Source organism: Arachis hypogaea, chromosome 3 (genome assembly GCF_003086295.3).
Source record: "Arachis hypogaea cultivar Tifrunner chromosome 3, arahy.Tifrunner.gnm2.J5K5, whole genome shotgun sequence".
NCBI lineage: Eukaryota > Viridiplantae > Streptophyta > Magnoliopsida > Fabales > Fabaceae > Arachis > Arachis hypogaea.
The window spans coordinates 2,063,007-2,084,178 of NC_092038.1; the positions used below are offsets into that span (position 1 = coordinate 2,063,007).

At 37.7% G+C, this 21,172-nt stretch overlaps 3 protein-coding genes and 1 long non-coding RNA gene across 4 annotated transcripts; 1 reads left to right on the forward strand and 3 right to left on the reverse strand.

Annotated features, from left to right (window-relative positions):
* Positions 1–77: 77 nt before the first annotated feature.
* LOC112786482 (uncharacterized) lies at positions 78–975 on the reverse strand. The gene is made up of 2 exons (XR_011879449.1): positions 778–975; positions 78–692 (listed from the first exon to the last, which is right to left on the reverse strand). It is a non-coding gene; the product is annotated as an uncharacterized lncRNA (long non-coding RNA).
* Positions 976–3,189: 2,214 nt separating this feature from the next.
* LOC112786473 (protein disulfide isomerase-like 5-1) lies at positions 3,190–5,225 on the reverse strand. Its single transcript, XM_025829848.3, has 5 exons — positions 5,062–5,225; positions 4,913–4,971; positions 4,612–4,787; positions 3,737–3,852; positions 3,190–3,468 (listed from the first exon to the last, which is right to left on the reverse strand). Exons 1-4 carry the CDS (start codon positions 5,161–5,163, stop codon positions 3,749–3,751), a joined length of 441 nt encoding a protein of 146 aa, XP_025685633.1. The 5' UTR covers positions 5,164–5,225; the 3' UTR covers positions 3,190–3,468; positions 3,737–3,748.
* A 3,097-nt stretch (positions 5,226–8,322) lies between these two features.
* LOC112786461 (vicilin-like seed storage protein At2g28490) lies at positions 8,323–11,447 on the reverse strand. Its single transcript, XM_025829837.2, has 5 exons — positions 11,039–11,447; positions 10,033–10,214; positions 9,865–9,945; positions 9,358–9,789; positions 8,323–9,273 (listed from the first exon to the last, which is right to left on the reverse strand). The coding sequence occupies exons 1-5, from the start codon at positions 11,394–11,396 to the stop codon at positions 8,521–8,523; spliced, it is 1,806 nt and encodes a 601-aa protein (XP_025685622.1). The 5' UTR covers positions 11,397–11,447; the 3' UTR covers positions 8,323–8,520.
* A 2,526-nt stretch (positions 11,448–13,973) lies between these two features.
* On the forward strand, positions 13,974–18,357 carry LOC140181335 (uncharacterized). Its single transcript, XM_072224874.1, has 4 exons — positions 13,974–15,066; positions 15,180–16,495; positions 16,661–17,827; positions 18,232–18,357. The coding sequence occupies exons 1-4, from the start codon at positions 13,974–13,976 to the stop codon at positions 18,355–18,357; spliced, it is 3,702 nt and encodes a 1,233-aa protein (XP_072080975.1).
* The last annotated feature ends 2,815 nt before the right edge of the window (positions 18,358–21,172 follow it).

Here is a 21,172-nt window from a genome sequence, read left to right on the forward strand (position 1 = left end):
ATAAACTTTAGAATCAATCTAAAAAAATATGTGATACCAAAAACTTACAAGCTAAGAGATTAGTTGACTTCATGAAATAAATAATTAAATTATTGAGATCTTTTATTTCAAATATATATAGTGACTGCTAAAATGATAAAGATGTGTTCATGTAAAGATAACAATTGAAGTGCTTCACATTAATTCACTAAATTACTTACTATAACACTTAAAATAAATTCTTCAAATGAGCAGAAATAAACTAAGAAGCGATCCACAACTTCCAATTCCACATAATTAAAAACAAATGACAAATTAAAAAAAAAACAATAATATAATAGAGAAAGAGAGTGAGAAAAAACAACTAAATAGAAGAGATTCTAGCTGGTGTAAATTAAGCTAATTAAGAAATGAATTAAGGCTATGCAGCTTTTGCTGTTGAACCAAGGTAGCAACAAAAGCTAGTATTATGTGAAAGATCATCATCATCATCATGATCATGCATGACGTCATCATCCAGATCTCTATTATTGTTCTTATGATTATCACCCTCACCTTTGATTGATGAAGAAGAAGAAGAATCCCTCTCAAAATTCCAAAGAATACCCACCATTTGTTCTTGATTTGCATGCACAACAATACTTTCTCTGACCATTGATGATGATGATCTTTGCTTCTTCATGGCCTTCCTTCTCCGTTCATGATCTGCCATCCTAAAAAAAATCAACAAATTAATTCTGCTTGAATGATAAAAGAAAAAGAAAATAAAAGATAAAGGGGTGTAATAGTTCTATATACTCTCTGGAAAGGGAAAGAGGGTTTGTGATCCCCGAAAGGCATAGAGGAACACCATGAATAGCACGCAGGTTCAACATTGACTGCATTTTTTTTCTTTTTGTTTGGAGCAATGGAAGAATAATATGATAAGAGAAAAAAAGAGGGTATTAATATTAATATTATTTTCCTATAGTGTAATTTTATGAGCATTTATGTGATGTCACTTTCGTCCTATCCACCAAGCATTTATGACAAAAGATGATAATACAGTACGATACTACAAAAAGAGCTGTAATTTCTATGTATTTGGGGCACAGGTAGGAATCATAATTCGTAATAATTGATAATTCATTGATGCTCTTGTTGCTTTTCTTTTACTTTTTTTATCTTCAATTGTTGTATAAAGTGTGACTGTATTTAATGCATAGGTTGGTTTAAGCATCCATCCACGTAACAAATTTAAGAGAAAATGTTATGTAACTACTTACTAGAACTAGAAGAATTGGTGTTACTTTGTTTGGCTGATGTATTTATAAATATTGTAAATTACATTTTTATAAATATTGTAAATTTCCCCATGCTGAATAGATATAACATTTTTACCTTTGTAGTCCAAGAAGGCAGATCCGCAAAGGTTAGGAAATTTGTCAACTGCTACACTTTTAGAGGTTTCTAATATGACATGCAAACTGGTTCTTGTCTGCTTTGAAACACTGATTTAATAGGGAAATAAAAAAAATTTACGACACTCATCAAAATTTTTAAGGATGAAAAAGAATTTAATTATTAGAATAAAGGTTATATCAAAATTAAAAATCATAGAGCAAATATATATAAAGTTATTTTAATTTTCAATAATACTAACACATAAAAATACTTCTTAAATAATTGATTGTATATTTAATTATTTTTAATTAGAAAAATGTGAGATGATTATTAAAATAAATACTAGTTTTAAAATAGTTTTTCTTCTGCCACCTTTTGCATTCCTTATTGAGGCCAAGTGGAATTCTCGTTGTCATCGTGGCAAATTTGCATCCATGCAAGATTCTTTAGCGTTTGCTTTTACCTCTGAGCTTTTGTTTGATTGTGTGAGATATTATTATCTCATTGTTCTTGAGAAGAGCTTTTTTTTTTGGAAGGTTTTGGTAGGTAGACAATAATTTTTATAAATAATGTAAATAAGAGGTTTTAAAATTAATTTAATAAAATAAAAAATATTCTATTTTAAAATTATTTTTTAAATCTTAACATTAAAATAATTATTTGCACATTTAGTAAATTGAATATTCAGTCATTATTAATTGTGTATGAGTAAAAGGAATAAAAAAAATAACCACCATCTAACTAAGAATCAACATAATCATCTGCATACCTATTTAATTGAACATAATTGTTTACATTGTTTAATATTCTAATTGTCTCCCTATATTTTTTTTCCGTGTTGCTAGAAACATTTTGTTAAGATTTTCTATAATATTTTTTTTAATAAACATATTATAAACAAATTAAGAACTTTAAATTATTTGCATTCCGTTTTGTAGTTTTTGGGAACTTTAAATTAAGAACTTTAATATAGTTTTTGGGAACATTTTTGTCTGTCCATCAGAATCTTAGGCATGTCATTTGGTTGGTTATCTCTAGTAATGAAATAACATATTCATACTATTGTTTTTTGAGAAATCACATAAAATCTTAAATGCACATTATAGGCATCACTTCTTAAAAGTTAGCGTGATAGAGACAGAAAATGAAGAAAAAAAAAAGGCACGTGCACTAAATTTCATCTTCAGTAGTCCCTTTTCTTGCATAGCAACATATATGTGCTTCCAAATGGAGGGTGAGCATGAATGTAAGTGTAACTATACTAGGCCCCTACAAGGCTTGAGCTGAAGCTGCATTACTTGAATTTTCTACCTGTTTTTTCTTCTCCATTCATTTGATTACTACTCGCTTTGTTCTTTCCTTCTTGTTTTCCCCATCAAGTGATGGATTCAAGGTAAAAATCATGTTAAAGTTTAACACATTTATTTCACTATAGTCACTACTTCAATGATGAGATCTTCATATGAAGATAATATCGTGGTTTAATGGTTCAAAATGTTTGACTCAACTATTTAATGATTCACAATATCATCTTTATGTGAAGGTATTATCGTTGGAGTAACTATTTTCACTATATATGTTAAAATCAGTAGGAACTCTAGTTCATATGGTTCACATTCAAACCAAAATTTGCAAAATAGGTTCCAAATGTGAACAAAACGAAACTAAAATGTGTGATATATGATAAGAAAATGAAAAATCAGGTTGCCATTTCAGGCTTGGTTTGATAAATTTGTTGAGCAATCATATATTTATCAAATCAATGATTAATGATAGATCACATGCTTCTACCTTGATGTGACAAAAGTATGCAAGGAAATCGGCAAATTAAACTAAATGGAGTCAATCCATCTTCGTCCATATTCAATTGAACCCTTTTCATAAACAACATGCTATCGGTTTTGTAAAAGTATGGAAAAGACAATACAAAATGTGGTAGTATACAAAGATTAGTTCTAAACTCATACAACTGCAGGGTCGAACAAACAAATGCCGGTCGGAGCAGAATAGAATGTATCTTTGCTAATCTCAGTTTGAATCCCAAAAGAAAATCGCTAAATTTGTGCACTGCGTATCTCATAGAACAGGTTTTGGTCCAGGAAATGGCTGTACACCATGCAAATTAACAAGAATTATTACTTTGTCAGATGAGTAATCAAAGGATGAATTGATTTAACATCTGTGATAGATGTGATTTCAATCAGAAGGCTGGTAAACAAACTAAAGAAGTTGGTAACTATTGATTGATTAACCATTATTTTTTTCTCTGATTAGTGCATCTTAGCATGATCATTTCTTCAGCTTAAGAGGTGAGAGATAACACTGGAGGGTCCAGACAGAGAATATAAAAATAAAGCTGAAGCAAAAGATATACCTCAAAAAGTAGTTATAGTTCTCTATCACTATCTAGTTGTTGTGCTTGTGCATTTGTTGCTGCCTTATCAGCTTCTTCCAAAACAAAGTTCTTCAATGAATCAACATCCCTTGAACCTGGCAATTCAAAAAACATGTAAACATAAAATTCGATCTATTAATGCTCCCTCAAACATTGGTTAACACATGGGGTGAGAGTGCAATGGGGAATAGATAATACAGGCATCCAGCAAGTAAAACAAATAAATAATTAAGTGGATAAATCAGTTAATAATTGATGGTGAAAAAAGGCCATGATTTTTTTCATCGAGTTAAAGAATACATTTCTTCATTCATGGCTGCTTAGATAATTAGATAAAGCAGTAAAGAATCACACATAAATTATATCCAATAATCCAAGACCAAGACTATAAGGAAGTTCAAAAATATTTTCCTCCATTCACGCACTTGTGTCTTGACAGTGTTGATACTCAATTAACTGTCAAATGCAATTCAGAATTTTACAAGAACAAAATATATCAATCATTGAACTCATAAATGTAGAAGCAGAGTGCAGAGTAGACTCAAACATAGCATGAGATTTTAAGAAACATGCGACACTACATTATAAGCATATGCCACAAAGCTCCTTCGATGATCACCGCAACCTCTCAGGTTTAAAGAGAAATATCTTGCATCTCCACATTTAGGCATTACAGCATTAATAACTTGGTTTCATGTATTTCCACATCATGGTGACTGAGGTAATCCCTTGTTTGGTTTTCCAAATCACAAATGATAAGAAATAAAAAAGAACTCTATCTGTTTTGCATTGACGAAGCTTAATTTGACATGAAGCACCAAAAGCGAAAAGAAAAGAAAAAAAAGTGAAATCACCTCGGTATCTAGCAACTTCTTCACCATCATAGAAGAGCTTAAAGGTGGGATATGAATGAATATCAGCTTTGCTACAAACTGGTTTGTCAGTGCCACAATCCACTTCCCCAATCTCTATTTCATCAGTTCCTTCAATTGCTTTTCCCAAATCATCCCACAACGTCCCCAAGTTCTTACTGTAATCATCATCATCATCATCATCATTTACAGCTTAGAAATCACTCTAACAGTTCAATAAAATCATTTCTGGAAAATTGCAACATCATATAAAAGCAGTTAAGAGAATGAATGAATCAATTACCAATGCTTGCACCAGGGAACGCAGAACTTGACAAACCACGCAGTGTCCTTCTCCTTGATCTATGAAGGGGGAAAAGAAAGAAGAAATTGAAATAATAAGAATAGAGGGTTTTAGAATTGGGGAAAAAAACGAGGGTTTAAAGAAGGTACCTTGTCAGAGAAAGTGTCGGAAGTTAGGGTTATAACTTCGGAATGGGAGAAGAGAGGGAAAGTGAGAAGAACGAAGAGAAAGAGGTGGATTCCATTTCTCATGGCTGCGTTCTTCGATCTACGCTGCTCTGCTCGCTTCTTCGTCTCCAGATAACTTGCGAGATCTTCTTATACACGTGCTTTGCACGTGACTTATATATCCTTTAACAAATCAAATATAATTTTTATTATTTTAAATTTTTAATTTAAAAATAATTAGATTCTTACTTTTTCGTTTTACTAACCGGTGTTTGTTACGGTACGATAATAAATTTATACGTACCGATACATTTAAAATATGAATAAATAATAATAATCTACGTAGAATTTATTTTTCACATCAACATTTAATTTTTATTTTTTTTAAATATATATTATATCACCACTTTTACTAATACACCCTTTTAATTAAATAAAAATAAAAAATATTTTTTATTTAATTTTATAAAAAGTTTTAAACATTTTTCTTTTATTTGATTAGACAAAAATATCCTTTTAAATTAACGAAATGTTAAAATTCAATTAATCCTAATTTTATAGTTTCAAATAATTTAAACAACAAAACAAAAACATATTAAAAAAACAAAAAATCAAAATTTCTTCATCTTCTCCAATTTCTCTAATCATTGGTGCTTTCCTCTAAGCAAAACATATCAAAGAAATAAAAAATTAATATTTGTTCGTCTTCTCCAATTACCCCTTTAAAACAAAGCAGTGAAAATCCCAAACCAAAACCGTAGGTTCTTCGCCGCTGCCGTCCCAAATCAAGTGGAGGGTTGGGTTCCTCCGGAGGCACGCTAACGCTTCGTTTCTTCCTTCTGGGGTTGATGGAAGTGCCGTCGCTGAAGTTGGAGAAAATAATTGGTCTAAGCTTTTGTCCGCTTACAATCATTGTTGAGATTGTTGATAAGTTCTGTTTATTTGGACATTGTTGATAAGTTCTTCATAGACATGCACAATGAGTTTAATGTTCCAGTTCCACAACTTCTACACTCATCTTCTGTCAGAATCAAACGCTCAAAATCCAAGGAAAGATTTGGCTCCCTATCTGGCTGTAGATAGGTGTAAGATCATATATATTAAGCTACGAATGCTTTAATTTGGTTGTTTTGTATATGAAATTTCTTTTAATTTGCTTGCTACCTGTGCCATTGAGTTCGTTTCATTTGTTTGGTTTTGAGTTCCAATTTTATTTTGCTTTTCTGGCTTTCACATGTTTGAATCCATCCATCCATTAATCAATAATGAGGTGGATAAACTACAGAATCATTATTATAAGAATTTTGAGTTCTTTTATTTTTGTCATGTAACCATGTTCCGTTGATGATTGTAGTTCTAATTTGTTTCTCACCAAAGATGGTATATTGAATCTTACATCAACCCAGAAGGAAGAAACAAGCGTTAGCGTGCCTCCGGAGGAACCCAACCCTCCACTTGATTTGGGACGGCGGCGACAAAGAACTTAGGGTTTTGGTTTGTGATTTTCACTGCTTTACTTTGGAGGGGTAATTGGAGAAGATGAAAAACGATCAATTTTTTGTTTCTTTCATATGTTTTGTTTAGAGGGGACATGAATAATTAGAGAAATTGGAAAAGATGAAATTTTGATTTTTTGTTTTTTTAATATGTTTTTGTTTTGTTATTTAAATTATTTGAAACTATAAAATTAGGATTAATTGAATTCTAAAATTTCCTTAATTTAAAAAGGATATTTTTGTCTAATCAAATAAAAGAAGGATGTTTAAGATTTTTTATAAAATTAAATAAAAAATATTTTTTTATTTTTATTTAATTAAATGGGTGTATTAGTAAAAATGGTGATATAATATATATTTAAAAAAAAATTAAATGTTGATGTGGAAAATAAATTCTATGTGACTTGTTATTATTTGTCCATATTTTAAACGTATCAATACATATGAATTTATCATCGTACCATAGCAAACACCTTACTAACTTCTATAACTTGTATATTATTTCACAAAATAGTTGAAAGGCAATACGGCAAGGTGTCTTTGCCAAAAGGTTCTATTTAGTATTATTATTCAGACACTAAATTATTTTTTAAAAATGCTATTTATAATTAAAATTAATCATTAAAATCGATCATTAATATATTTATATATAAATATATATATATAATTTAATTTATTTTTAATATATATTTATATTCTAACATATATTTCATATTGATACTAATTTTAATAACTATTTTATATTGACACTAATTTTAGTATATACGTAATATAATTCATTTCTTTTTCATTTCTTTTTCTTTATATTTGGTTGGAAGAAAAAAAATATAGAAAAAATAAATAGAAAGGAAAGAAAGGAAAGAAAAGAAATTGAGTAGATTTTTATTTTATTTAAATGTGTTTGGATGAAAGAAAAATAAGAAAAAAATGTTATAAAAGGACAATTTTATCTTTATATTATAAAATATATTAAAAAAAGTAAAAGGGTAATATTAGAAATAGAAAGAAAGATTTAGTTTTCTTTCTATTTTCTCTCCATTGTTAGAGGAAAAAAAATTTAGTAGATCCCACCAATATTTTTCCACCTATTTTTCTTTCTCTCCTATTTCTCTCCTCAACCAAACAAAAAAAAAATAACTATTTCTTTTCAATTTATTTCCCTCTCTTTTCTTTCTTTCCATCTTCACCTCAAACAAACACAAATTTCTTTCCATTTTCACCTCAAAATTTCCATTTTCACCTCAAACAAACACACACAGTGAACCAAACATGGCCTTATTGTTTCTAGAGTATAGAGTGGAGAGGAGAAATTGATTTCTTGGCAAAAGAATCATTAAGAGATAGCTTGTGAGTGAAAAAAACGAATATGTTGTTGAATTCATTATACTAGTCACTGCACATTGTATAGACCGACAATATTACAATCCAAAGACCTACTATAATAACAGAAAGTAACTACTTTCTAACTAACATAACTACTACTCTATTTCTCATAGACTAAGAAGTATAAATACAAAATTTTTAATTGATTTGTTCCATAACTTGCACAACTAGTTCCTTCGAAGCTAATAAGAAACGACCAATGCTCACTCAAAAGGAAATATCAACATACTAAGAATCCTATCAGATAAATTAGTTAGAAATCCTCTCTTGAAAGTACAAATTGTTCAAATTAAAGTTATATAAATCAGAACTTTTTATGCACATTATACATTTCTCCAGCAACAATATTCAATTCATAGCAAAATGGAAGAAAGAAAGTAAACTTTATTCACAAATCACAACCAAACACAGGTCTCACTACATAAACAAGTCCACAGCACAACATGAACGACAATACAAAATTTCACTGCTTACTCATTTCCATTTCTATATAATAATAACCACGTCCTAAGAATATTGAAACATAAAAATATTAAAACATAAAGTCCAAAAAGCAAAGACCTCAAACATCAATGATACCCATAACTAAATTCTTAGCCAAATCCTTCCCAGTAGGACCTCTTTCCTCCGCCTTTGGCATTGGCTCCCCCTTCACATCCCTGCCACGTGGCACACTCTCCCTCTCCCTCTCTTCCGCATCACCACCTCCTCGGCCACGTGGCACCCTCTCCCTCTCCTCTGCATCACCACCACGCGGCTTCCTTTCTCTCTCCCTCTCCTCAGGATCTCTGCCACGTGGCTCTTTGCCTTTTTCCTCGTCACCACCAGCTTCTCTCTCCCTCTCCTCGGGATCTCCACCACGTGGCTCTTTTTCCCTCTCCCTTTCCTCACTGTCTCCACCACGTGGCTCTTTGCCTTTCTCCTCGTCACCACCGGCGGGAACCCACGTGGAAGGCAATATGATGGCCTCGCGCTGAGCATCGCCGAGACGGTGCATGGTGTCCTCCTGAACGCCAAAAGCCGCGGCGAGTTCAGGACCCATCATAGATCTCACGAGGGACACCGATCCTGCCAGAAATTGCGGATAGTTCTTTTTGGCAGAATCGGCAAACCCCACGAATTCCAAAGGACCCGTCCTTGAAGATATTTGGCAGAAGGGGAAGAATCTAGGGACAAAGAACACGTCACCTACTCGAACCTCAGCGTTCATCGCATTGGTGCCATTTGGAAAACCCACTTCGATTCTGCCGGAACCTCGAAGTATGATTCCATATTCTGTTGCTCTTGGATTCACGTGAGGAGCCATCATCGATCCCTACCACCATACACATCAAAATCATGCATGCAATTAACAAAGTGGAAATCATCATAATTTAATATATCATCTAACGATTCGTACCGCAGTGAGATTAACATGGAAAACGCCGATGTTAACATCTCGGAGTGGATGATATTCGTCACCATCAATAGCACTGCTATGACCATAACTGTTTCTGAAATCTGGTTTCTTGTCATAGAGGTTGTATGAATCAGGAGAACCACCAGTGCTGCCCTTGTAATCTGTTTTCTTCTTGCTCTCATTTCCCAATATCCTGTTCAATAGCTTTCTCCATGACCAACTTGTCCTTTCATCTTCTTCTTTCTCATCATAATGATCACGATCGTGATCATCATGTTCTTGTACCACCATTTTCTTCAAGTGTTGGGCTTTGTCTTGGTCCTTCATTTCAAGAAACTTGGTCCACAAACTAGGCTCACGAATATCGCCAACAAACACTATTGGTCCTTCTAATTCTGCACTGAAAACTCTATCTAGTTCCCTCCTTGTTGCCTATTATTTAATCATACATACATAAATAACAGTAATTGAAGGACGAGAATGCAAAAATTAAGAATATTAGCTTACATTGAATGCAGTTTGAAGGATCTCAGGGTCAAATCCAAAAAGAATAGACTCTGGATTGGCACCACCACCAATATAGAAGGACTAGAACAAAAATTAAAGAATGCTGTTAATTATTGAAGCAAATCACAGTGACATTAATTAGTTATTATGAATGATGATATTATTTACATGGAAGGTGGGCATGGGTGTTCCTTGAACTGGGGTAATACTGCAAACCATGTGAAGTCTCTGACCTTGCCCAATGTTGAGCAAATAGAATGGAGATCCTGCTGGAATTACATATATATCCCCACTCTTTAATCTTCTCTCTGCTAGTTCATCTCCATTCATGTATCCCAATTTTACTTCCCCTGCAATTAACACCAAATATGAACATATATTATATTAAATAATTTAATCAAATATACTAAATTGAAGCACATTATATTAAGTAAAGTGAAAATTTAAGTGGAGTTACTTTCATGTGGAGCAAGTAAGGTTGATAGTTAAAAATCGTTAGAAGACAAATTAAATAATTTAACGACTCTCAGCTACCCACTATCAGCCGTTATAACCGAGATAATACACCGAGATAATACTCAATTTAGTCTATGAACTTGCATGCAAACTTCAATTTAGTCTCTAAAATTTCAATTGCCTTTGTTTAGTCCTTAAACTTTGCGAACATAACTCATATTAGTCCTTGAAATAATTTTTAAAGTACAATCTTAACGGAACACTGTTGTGAACAGCCGGATGTCATACTAAACTTTGTAAAATGATGTCATTTTAGTTTTAATACTCAAATAATCCAAAAATAACATCGTAAATGGTGTTTATTAAAATTTTACCTAACAAAATAAGTAATATGATGCCTTTTTGAGCTATTTAAATGCCAAAACTAAAACTGCATTATTTTACAAGTTTTAACTAGTCTATAACAGTGCTTTGTTAATGTTTTTATACTAAAAATCATCTCAGGAAGACTAAATAAAAGCAATTGAAACTGAGACTCGCATGTAAGTTCAAGGACCAAATTGAGTTAATTGAGTATTAACAGACCTCAGCTATCTAACTATCAATTTCAACTGAAGTTGTACCAACAAGCAATTTTTAAGTATGATTGATTCTGAACTATCATGAAGAAGCCACAACAAAGAGTGAATAATTGTTAACTGTTATTTATTATACATACCTCTTCGGATGAAGATGACCAAATTAGAGTCAAGGTACTGAGGAATGAACAAGGACCTTGGTTCCATGGTGATGAATGCAATGTGCATGAGCCTCTCGAAACTCCTTCTGCCACCACCAAAACCACTATCATAGCTTCTCATCACTCTCATCTCCCCAGCTTCAGTCTTCACCACACTCTTTGCATCTTGCAACAAAAACCCTGAATCTGAAGAAGAAGAAGAAGGTCTTCTCTCATCCCAATATTCTTCATCCTGATCCTTGTAGAGCTCCATTGATTTGGGTGTGGCCACAACAACTCCATGATGAACAACAATAACAAGAGCCAACAGCAACAGGGATCCTATGTTTCTTCCCATGTTTTGATGTGTGTTTATGATGAGAAATGTGATGAGGATTATTGAAGAGATCAGCAGAGGGGGTGTGGTGGTTTATGAAGAGAGTGTGGAGGAACACGTGGCATGCATGCGGGTTATGGTGGCAATGTGATGTTGAGACAAGTTGAAGGTTGTGTTACAATCTTTCGTTCATTCTTGACACACATCACACATGCATCCATTCATATATTATAGACATGGTCTCAATTTAATTTTTTTATATTATTTTTCATTCTCAAAACTTCAATATCGTTTTGATTTTAAAACATTTTCTCCCAATTCTCGTGGCATGCCCTATATTTATTTATTTATTTATTTATTTACTCTGTTTTCTTAATCCACATATTAAGAATTCAATCCGATTAAGTCTTTTTTATCATTAAATTTAATTAAGTTGATTTAAATTCAATAAAAATTAATTTTATTAGTCAAAGCATATTGAGACATTTCAATTTTACTAATATATATTTTTGTATTCTTTAATATAAATATTTTTTATTTTTTTGTATTTTTTTATTACGTATTTTTTTTATCTTCATTCTATTATTAATATTTTTGTTGTTGTATTTTTGTCCGTTCTCTTTCTAATAATTTTATAAAATTATGTATTTTTATTCTTATAAAGATAAAATAAAAAAATTATAAAAAAGTGAAACGATAAAAAAAATATAAACAAAAGAAGAAGAAAAAAAATAAGAAAAAATTTTGAATTATATAAAATTTATTAAAAAATAATACCAAAATTTTTTATTGTGATATAGGAAAATTTTCAGTTTTGACTCTAAAATTTATTAATCGTGACACAAATTTTTGTTTAGATGGTGAAATAAAAATTATAAAAATGTGAAATAAGAAAAAAAAGAAAAAGAAGAAGAAAATGATAATGATGATGATGATAATGATGATGAAAGAAGAAGAGATAGATAAAGAGTTTTGGGTTATCTGATTAGAAAATAATATCAAAAATTTATAATATTGACATAAGAAGTTTTTTTATTTTGGCACTGTAATTTCGTAATTGTGACATATAAATTTTTTAAATGTATCATTTTCAATTAAATGATATACTTTTTTTTATCATTAAATTAGTTGGGTAGTATTAAATTCATATATAAGAGGTTTAATTATTTTATGTGTTAAAATTTTTTATTTGTAATTTTTTAAATATTTCTTCTATCATTTCTAATTAAATAATGTGTTTTTGTTATCATTGAATTAATTGTGTGATATTAAACAGAAGAAAAAGGGTTAAATTATGTAGAATTTAACAAAAAATAGTACCAAAATTTTTTAATTACGACAAAAAAAAAATTTTTAGTTTTGATTCTAAAATGTTTTAACGGTGACACAAGAACTATGATAAGAAAAAGAATGATAATTTTGAATTGTCCATAATTTATAAAAAATTAGCATAAAAAATTTTAACTATAAAAAAAAAATTTGAATTTTGATGTCAAAATTTTTTAATTGTGTCATTTACAACTAAATAAATTATTAAATTAATTGTGTGGTACTTAACTAAAAAAAGAGATGATAATGATAGTGATAGTAATGAAAAAAGAAAGAAAAAAAATTAAATAAAAAAAAGACGATAATCATAAAAGAAAAAAATGAGAAAAAATATAAAAGAAGTGTAAATAAAAAAAAGAATATGCATACAAAGAAGAAAAAATATACGTATAATACTTAATTAAATTTAGTTAGATATCTTGTTTGATTGAAAAAAAAATTTTGCTAAGAATTAATCCATTTAGTTTGAGTTGTATTACAAAAATTTTCGTATAATATCTAATTTGAGTTTTTATTAAAAAATGTCATTAGTTGATAATAAATTATTACTATATACATACATAAATATAATTCAAATTTTAATATTTGATTAAATAGGAGAGTGAAATGAGTATTCGATTTAATTTATGTACTTATTCTAGGCAGCATCAGCCATCAAGCAATAGAAATCAAATATCTGGAATCATATATATAAATAGAGGTTGACTCAATTTTTTCAAATTTTTTTTTATTATTAAGAATTTTTTTTTCATTATTAAGAGAGGATAACGAAGATAATTTGTTTTTTCATCTTTATAAAAAATAGAAGAAATTCACAAATTTAATTAATTAAAATAAACTGTAATATATATTGTTACGGATCCGGCCCATGGATCCCGGACCCATGACCGAACCCGAATCCGGGTCATCGGACCAACCCGTCTCGTCCTTCTAAAAGGCCCAGGAACCGGCTCTCTAGAGCTCCTAACTAACTTTTGAATTCAAACGTCTCCCTTATCTTAGTCAGATAAGATAAGATACGATAACCACCATCACCTATAAATAAAGGACCCAGGTCCCTCCAGGTATTCATTCATTCCTCATACCTGACACCTCTCAGATCTATTCTGACTTGAGCGTCGGAGTGTCTTTGCAGGTACCTCCCCTCCGCTCCATCTGGAAAATCCAACATTCGATTCGACCCGCGGGTTCCCGATCCTCCTCCTAGATCGTATCAGAAGCATTCTGTACATTGGCGCCGTCTGTGGGGACTTGCGACAGTCGAAACAGATGGAGGGTATCTTGGACGAAAATCCATCAAGCCAAGACAACTCCAGACCACGTCATCCGACCCCAGAGCAACAGGAGGTCATAAACCAAGCCCGGATAGCCAGCACCATCCACCGCACAAACGAGCACATGATCGCAGATCCACAACACCCCGAGAAAACAAGGGACAAAGCGACGCAGATCATTCAGGATCTCTGCCTCCGAGTCCAGGAACTTGAAGGTAAACTGACCGACAAAGGAAAATACGCCAACGAACACAGAAGCCAGGCAACGTCCAGGCCGCGATCCTACCGAGGAAGGTCGCCAACCCGGCAACACGATAGAAGAGATGATCGTAGCACCTCACGCAACCACCGACACGAGAAATCGCCAGAGCGGCGACACAGCAAAAAACACCACCGCAGCGCATCCCACGATCTGAGCCGTCAGCACGACTCGGACGAAGAACCGAGACGACGACACACCAAGCGTACAAGAGACGACCACATCATAATGGGAGCCATGCCCTTCACAGAAAGAATCTTAAGAGCGAAACTCCCCAGAGGCTTCGACAAACCCACCGACATGAAGTACGACGGAACTAAAGACCCTCAAGAACACTTAACGGCTTTCGAGGCCAGAATGAACTTGGAAGGAGCATCCGACGCGGTCCGATGCAGAGCCTTCCCAGTAACCCTTGCCGGACCAGCGATCAAATGGTTCAACGCCCTCCCAAACGGATCCATAACCAGCTTCCACGACATCACAAGAAAATTCATGGCCCAATTCACAACCCGAATCACCAAGGCCAAACACCCCATAAGCTTGCTAGGGGTCACACAGAAACAAGAAGAATCTACAAGAAAATACATCGACCGCTTCAACGATGAATGCCTGACGGTCGATGGACTCACGGACTCCGTTGCCAGCCTCTGCCTAACTAACGGGCTCATGAATGAAGACTTTCGCAAACACCTCACCACTAAACCAGTATGGACCATGCACGAAATCCAGAACGTCGCCAAAGACTACATCAACGACGAGGAAGTCAGCCAGGTCGTCGCTGCCAACAAACGGCAGCACGTCGCTACCCAACACGGCAACCCGACTCCCCGTCATAACCCACCACCCAAAGAGAACCAACGAGACCACCTTAGACCAACCCACTGACCACCAAGAATAGGAAAATTCTCCAATTACACCCCCTTAACAGCACCAATTACTGAGATATACCACCAAATAGCAGATCGAGGCGTCATCCCCAAAGCCCGACCACTCAAGGAAAGGACAGGAGGAACAAAGCCCTCTACTGCGACTACCACCGAGGATACGGCCACAAAACACAAGATTGTTTCGACCTTAAAGACGCTCTCGAGCAGGCCATACGAGACGGTAAACTCCCAGAGTTCGTCAAATTCATCAGAGAACCAAGGCGCGCCAACAGAGACAAGTCACCAGAAAGAGAAGGACGCAACCCGAGAACTCAAAAGCCGCCCCCCAGGGAAAACCCCGAAGAGGATCCGACCATCATAGTGAACGTCATCACGGGCAAGGACGTATCGAATAAGTCAAAGCTAACAATGAAAAAAGACCTCAAAATAATGGCCGTCAGGCACCACGACCCAGTCACCATAGCCGACAGCACGATAACTATCTTGCTGGAGGACTGCCAACACGGCACCTCGGCCGAAGACGCCCCCTTCGTCATATCAGCCCGAATCGGAACAGGACTAGTAAGAAGAATACTGGTGGACACTGGCGCCGACTCCAACATCCTCTTCCGAGGAGCTTTCAACAAACTCGGGCTCCGCAACGACAACCTCCAAACACACCGCCACGACGTCACGGGCCTCGGAGACAACTTCCTCAAATCAGACGGCTCGGTTACCCTTCCCATCACCATAGGAACAAGCAATCAGAGAAAGACGATCTTATCCGAATTCGTAGTCCTAAAAGACTCCACAGCCTATAACGTCATTCTCAGGAGAAAAACGATCAACGACTTCTCTGCAGTCATCTTCACCAAATACCTCCTCATGAAGTTCAGGGCCGATGACGGCACCATCGGAACCATTCACGGAGACCGGGAAGTCGCAGCCGAATGCGACAACAATAGCTTAGCCCTAAGGAAAAAATCCCGGGACGCAGCCGGAATATTCCTTGCCGACCTAGACGCACGACTAGACGGCCAACCTAGACCGGAACCAGAAGGAGACATGGAAAAGCTACAGATAGGGCCAACCAAAGAAGAATACACTTTCATCAACAGAAACCTCCCATACGACCTCAAAGAAGAACTCTCCCAACTTTTGAAACAAAACAGAGACCTGTTCGCATTTACACCAGCCGATATGCCGGGAATAAGCCCCGACCTAATGTCTCACCATCTGGCAGTAGACCCCCTAGCCAAACCAGTAGCACAAAGAAGACGGAAAATGTCACCAGACCGAGCCGCCGAGGTCCGAAAACAGGTGAAAGCCCTACTCGAAGCCAACTTCATCCGAGAACTCCCTTATACGACCTGGCTAGCCAACGTCATACTGGTAAGAAAATCTAACGGGAAATGGCGAATGTGCGTCGACTACACGGATCTCAACAAAGCATGCCCGAAGGATGCCTTCCCCCTACCGAACATCGACGGGCTAGTGGATGCAGCATCCGGCCACCGATACCTCAGCTTCATGGACGCATATTCCGGCTATAACCAGATCCCGATGCACCGACCAGACGAAGAGAAAACAGCATTCATCACCCCGGACGGAACCTACTGCTATAGAGTAATGCCCTTCGGCTTAAAAAACGCCGGAGCCACCTACCAGCGACTTGTTAACAAGATATTTCGCAACCTATCCGGAAACAAAATAGAAGTCTACATAGACGATATGCTCGCCAAGACAGAATCCGGTGAGCAACTAACCGACGACCTCAAGGTAATAATGAACACCCTGCGAAAACACCAAATGCGACTCAACCCAACAAAATGTGCCTTCGGAATGGAAGCAGGAAAATTCCTCGGCTTCATGATCACGCAACGCGGAGTTGAGGCAAACCCAGAAAAATGTCGTGCCGTCCTTGAGATGACAAGTCCCAAAAACCTCAAAGAAATCCAAAAACTCACCGGCCGACTAACCGCGCTATCCCGGTTCCTCGGGGCATCGGCCCAAAAGGCAATCCCTTTTTTCAAACTTATGAAAAAAGGAACCCCCTTCAAATGGGAGATAGAATGCGAAGAAGCTTTCCAACACTTCAAAAGGGTTCTAGCGGAACCTCCAATCCTCGCAAAACCCCAAACAGGGGAAACACTATACCTGTACCTCTCCATAACGGAAGAAGCAATCGCAGCAGCACTCGTCCGGGAAAACGAGAAAAAGGAACAAAAACCCATATACTTCATAAGCAAGGTCCTACAGGACACAGAAGCTCGCTATTCACGCTTAGAAAAGCTAGCTTTCGCACTCCTCTCGGCATCCCGACGGCTACGACAATACTTCCAAGCCCACCCCATAACGGTCCGAACCGACCAAGCGGTCAAGCAAGTATTACAAAAACCCGACCTAGCAGGAAGAATGCTAGCATGGTCCATCGAGTTATCCCAATTCCAGATCAGGTTCGAACCCCGAAACGCCATCAAAGCGCAGGCCTTGACCGACTTCATCGCTGAAATGACTCCGATCAAACTCATCCCCGAACCATGGAAACTGCACGTCGACGGCTCATCAAACTCCACTCACGGAGGCGCCGGAATTATACTCGAAAACCAAAACGGGATCATAATTGAACAATCAATAAGATACGACTTTCCAGTATCAAATAACCAAGCAGAATACGAGGCCCTCTTGGCAGGCCTAAACCTAGCCCGGGAAGTCGACGCCAAGGTACTCGAAGTAAATACCGATTCCCAGGTAGTGTGCTCCCAAATCAACGGGAGCTACCAAACCCGAGACCCCCTACTCCAACAATACCTCAATAAAGTGAGTGAATTAAAAGGAGGATTCGAAAACGTCACCATACAACACGTGCCCAGGGAACGAAACGCCAGGGCGGACCTGCTCTCCAAGCTAGCCAGTACAAAGTCGGGACACGGCAACAGATCACTAATCCAGGAGGTCGTTAAGTCGCCTTCCGTATCAAACAATAATCAACGCACATCTAACATCCTCAAACCGGGAGTCTTGGACATACCCTATCTTACAATACCTCCTCGACGGAACCCTACCTCCAGACCCAAAAGAGGAAAGGCGAATAAAAAGAGAAGCCGCCAACTACACCATCATAGCAGGACAACTATACAAACGCAGATTCTCGCAGCCCCTACTCAAATGTGTCGAACCCGGGGACACGGAATACATACTCCGCGAGATCCACGAAGGCTGCTGCGGTCACCACATCGGAGGAAAAACGCTAGCCCAAAAAATCATCAGGGCTGGCTATTTCTGGCCCACGATCATTCGAGATTCCATACAATTAACAAAAAGCTGCGACAAATGCCAAAGGCATGCCAATATCCACCAAGCCGCCCCACACCAACTCAGCATTATATCGGCAGAACGGCCATTCGGCAATTGGGGAATCGACCTCGTCGGGCCCTTCCCCACGGCACCCGGCCAATTCAGATATCTCGTCGTCGCCATAGACTACTACACCAAATGGATTGAAGCCGAGCCCCTGGCCTCCATAACGGCGACCCAATGTCGAAAATTCGTCTGGCGACAGATCATTACCCGATTCGGAATCCCCGAAGTCATCATCTCAGACAACGGAACCCAGTTCACCGACAAAAAATTCAGAGAACTCCTAGAAGGATTGCACATATCCCATCGCTTCAGCTCGGTAGAACATCCCCAAACAAACGGACAGGTGGAATCCGCCAACAAAATAATCGTTAAAGGACTCAAAAAACGACTCGACGAAGCCAAAGGGCTATGGGCAGATGAGTTGGGATCAGTCCTATGGTCGTACCGAACAACACCCCAAACGAGCACGGGAGAAACGCCCTTCCGATTAACATACGGCGTAGAAGCAGTCATCCCAGTGGAAATCGGGGACCCCAGCCCCAGGAAAACGGTTGGAGGTAACAACGAAGAAGCAGAACGAGACCTCGTGGACGAAGAAAGAAGCATAGCTCACGTCAAAGAGTTAGCACTTAAACAAAGAATCAGCCTAAGATACAATCACGGCGTTATCCGACGAGAATTTGCGGACAACGACCTCGTCCTACGACGAAACGATATCGGTCCCCCGACCCCAGGAGAAGGAAAGCTCGCCCCCAACTGGGAAGGACCATACAGAATCAAGGCCGTAATTGGAAAAGGAGCATATAAACTCGAACGACTCGACGGCAGCGAAATACCAAGAACTTGGAACGCAGCCAACTTACGAAGATACTACACTTAAATAAATCACCCTTTGTTTTTCTTTTATTTTTCTCATTTCGTCTTTTAGAACCTCGGGTACTCTTTCCCTCACGAAGGGTTTTAACGAGGCCCAACCATTCAAATAAAATTTTTTACAAGTTATTTCCACTTCATCTCCATTACAAGTCATTACCGTTCCTCAAACACGGAACGAAGACACGGCCATCGCTGGAGGACTGATCACCCCCCAGACCAAACACACGGATATCCAAAAAACTGACCAAACGAACGGTTACGATAAAACAAACGCTCAAAAATGCAAAAAGGCCCGAACGGCCAAATAAACGCCACAAACGGATCATACAAAGACCCAAAAACGGCCGAAAATACCATTCAAAACAAAGTTACGGCCCTTGAGCCACTAGAAAAATTCTAACAAAGTTCAAAACTAAATTACAGAAAAACTACTCAATATCAACAATCCGACCATCACGGACGGTCTTAAACGCTCCCATCACGGACACGTCCACGCCAGGGGCCAACACCAGAACCTGCGCCTTCATCGTCTCCTCGGTAGCAGCGACGGCATCCCTAGCATCAGCCAACAGAGCCGTCTTCTCCTTCTTCAAAGCTTCGACCTCAGCCTTCAGAGTTTCCGACTCGGTGAGAAGCACGGCAGCTTGAGAACTCGCATCTGAGGAACGCGTCCGCTCCTCCGCCAATTGAGAAAGAAGCGAAGTCTCAACGCCGGCAAGTCGGAGAATCTCCGCCCCGGCATCCTCTGAAGACTTCACCGCTTTCTCCTTTGCAGTATTGGCGGCCTCAAGCTCCTCCTTCAACTTGGTCACATCAGCCTGGGCCTGCCGAAGCTTCTTTTCCAACAAACCCACTTGGGCCATCACGGGCTCAGCCTTCCGAACAACCACGGCAGAGCGAAGAAGGGCACGATAGACCGACTTAGCCTGGAACGAGACGTCACAGCCATCAAAAAATGACTCCGTTCCGGGCATTAAGTGCTGATCAATAAAACCCGTAGCGTCGAAGCGTCGGTCCATCACACTAGGAACCAAGCCCTCCTCCTCAAAGGTCTCACTACCCGGCTCCTCAGTCCTACTCCTCTTCCGAGAAGCCTCGGCAGCCGTCATCACAACAACCTCAGGCGAGCTGGGAGGAACTTCAACGCCAGTAGGCGCCCCCGAAGGAACCACCCCCTGAGAAATAACCTGAGAATCCACGGCCGGAGTCGAAACAGGAGTAAAAGGAGACGACGACCCTTCCTCCCGAACCAACGCTGCCTTCAACCTTGCCAAAGTAGTCAGCCCACCAGCCATCTCAACTAAAAGAAAAACAAGAGAGGAGTTAAAAAAAAAAAAAGGGAACACACCAATATATGTCCGACAAGCCTCGGGATCCCCCATAACGTCTCGGGGATTCAACGGACGTTCGCCAAACAAATGCCACAAAACGCTGGCAATATCCTTATCCTCTCGAGACAAATCATCATAGGAGATCTTAGTCAGAACCGACGGCCCGGCACCAAAATTCCAGTACGTCGGAAACCGGCGCTCGCCCTCCAAGGTAAGCCAAAACGGGTGGTGCCCCCGAACGGGACGCACCTTAAAATACTCCCATTTAAACCCATGAAATGAATCCTCAAACAACCCAAAAATCCGGCGATGAGGCTGAGCACGGAAAGACATATATCCTTTCTTGTGCTTCCCCTCCTTAGTCGGAAGAGTGCACAAGAAAAGAAAAAGAAAAACAGGAACCGAAGCCGGAAGATCGAGATACTGGCACACCAACTCAAAACACCGAACGGCGGCCCAGCTGTTCGGGTGAAGCTGAGACGGTGCCACGGAGCACCGA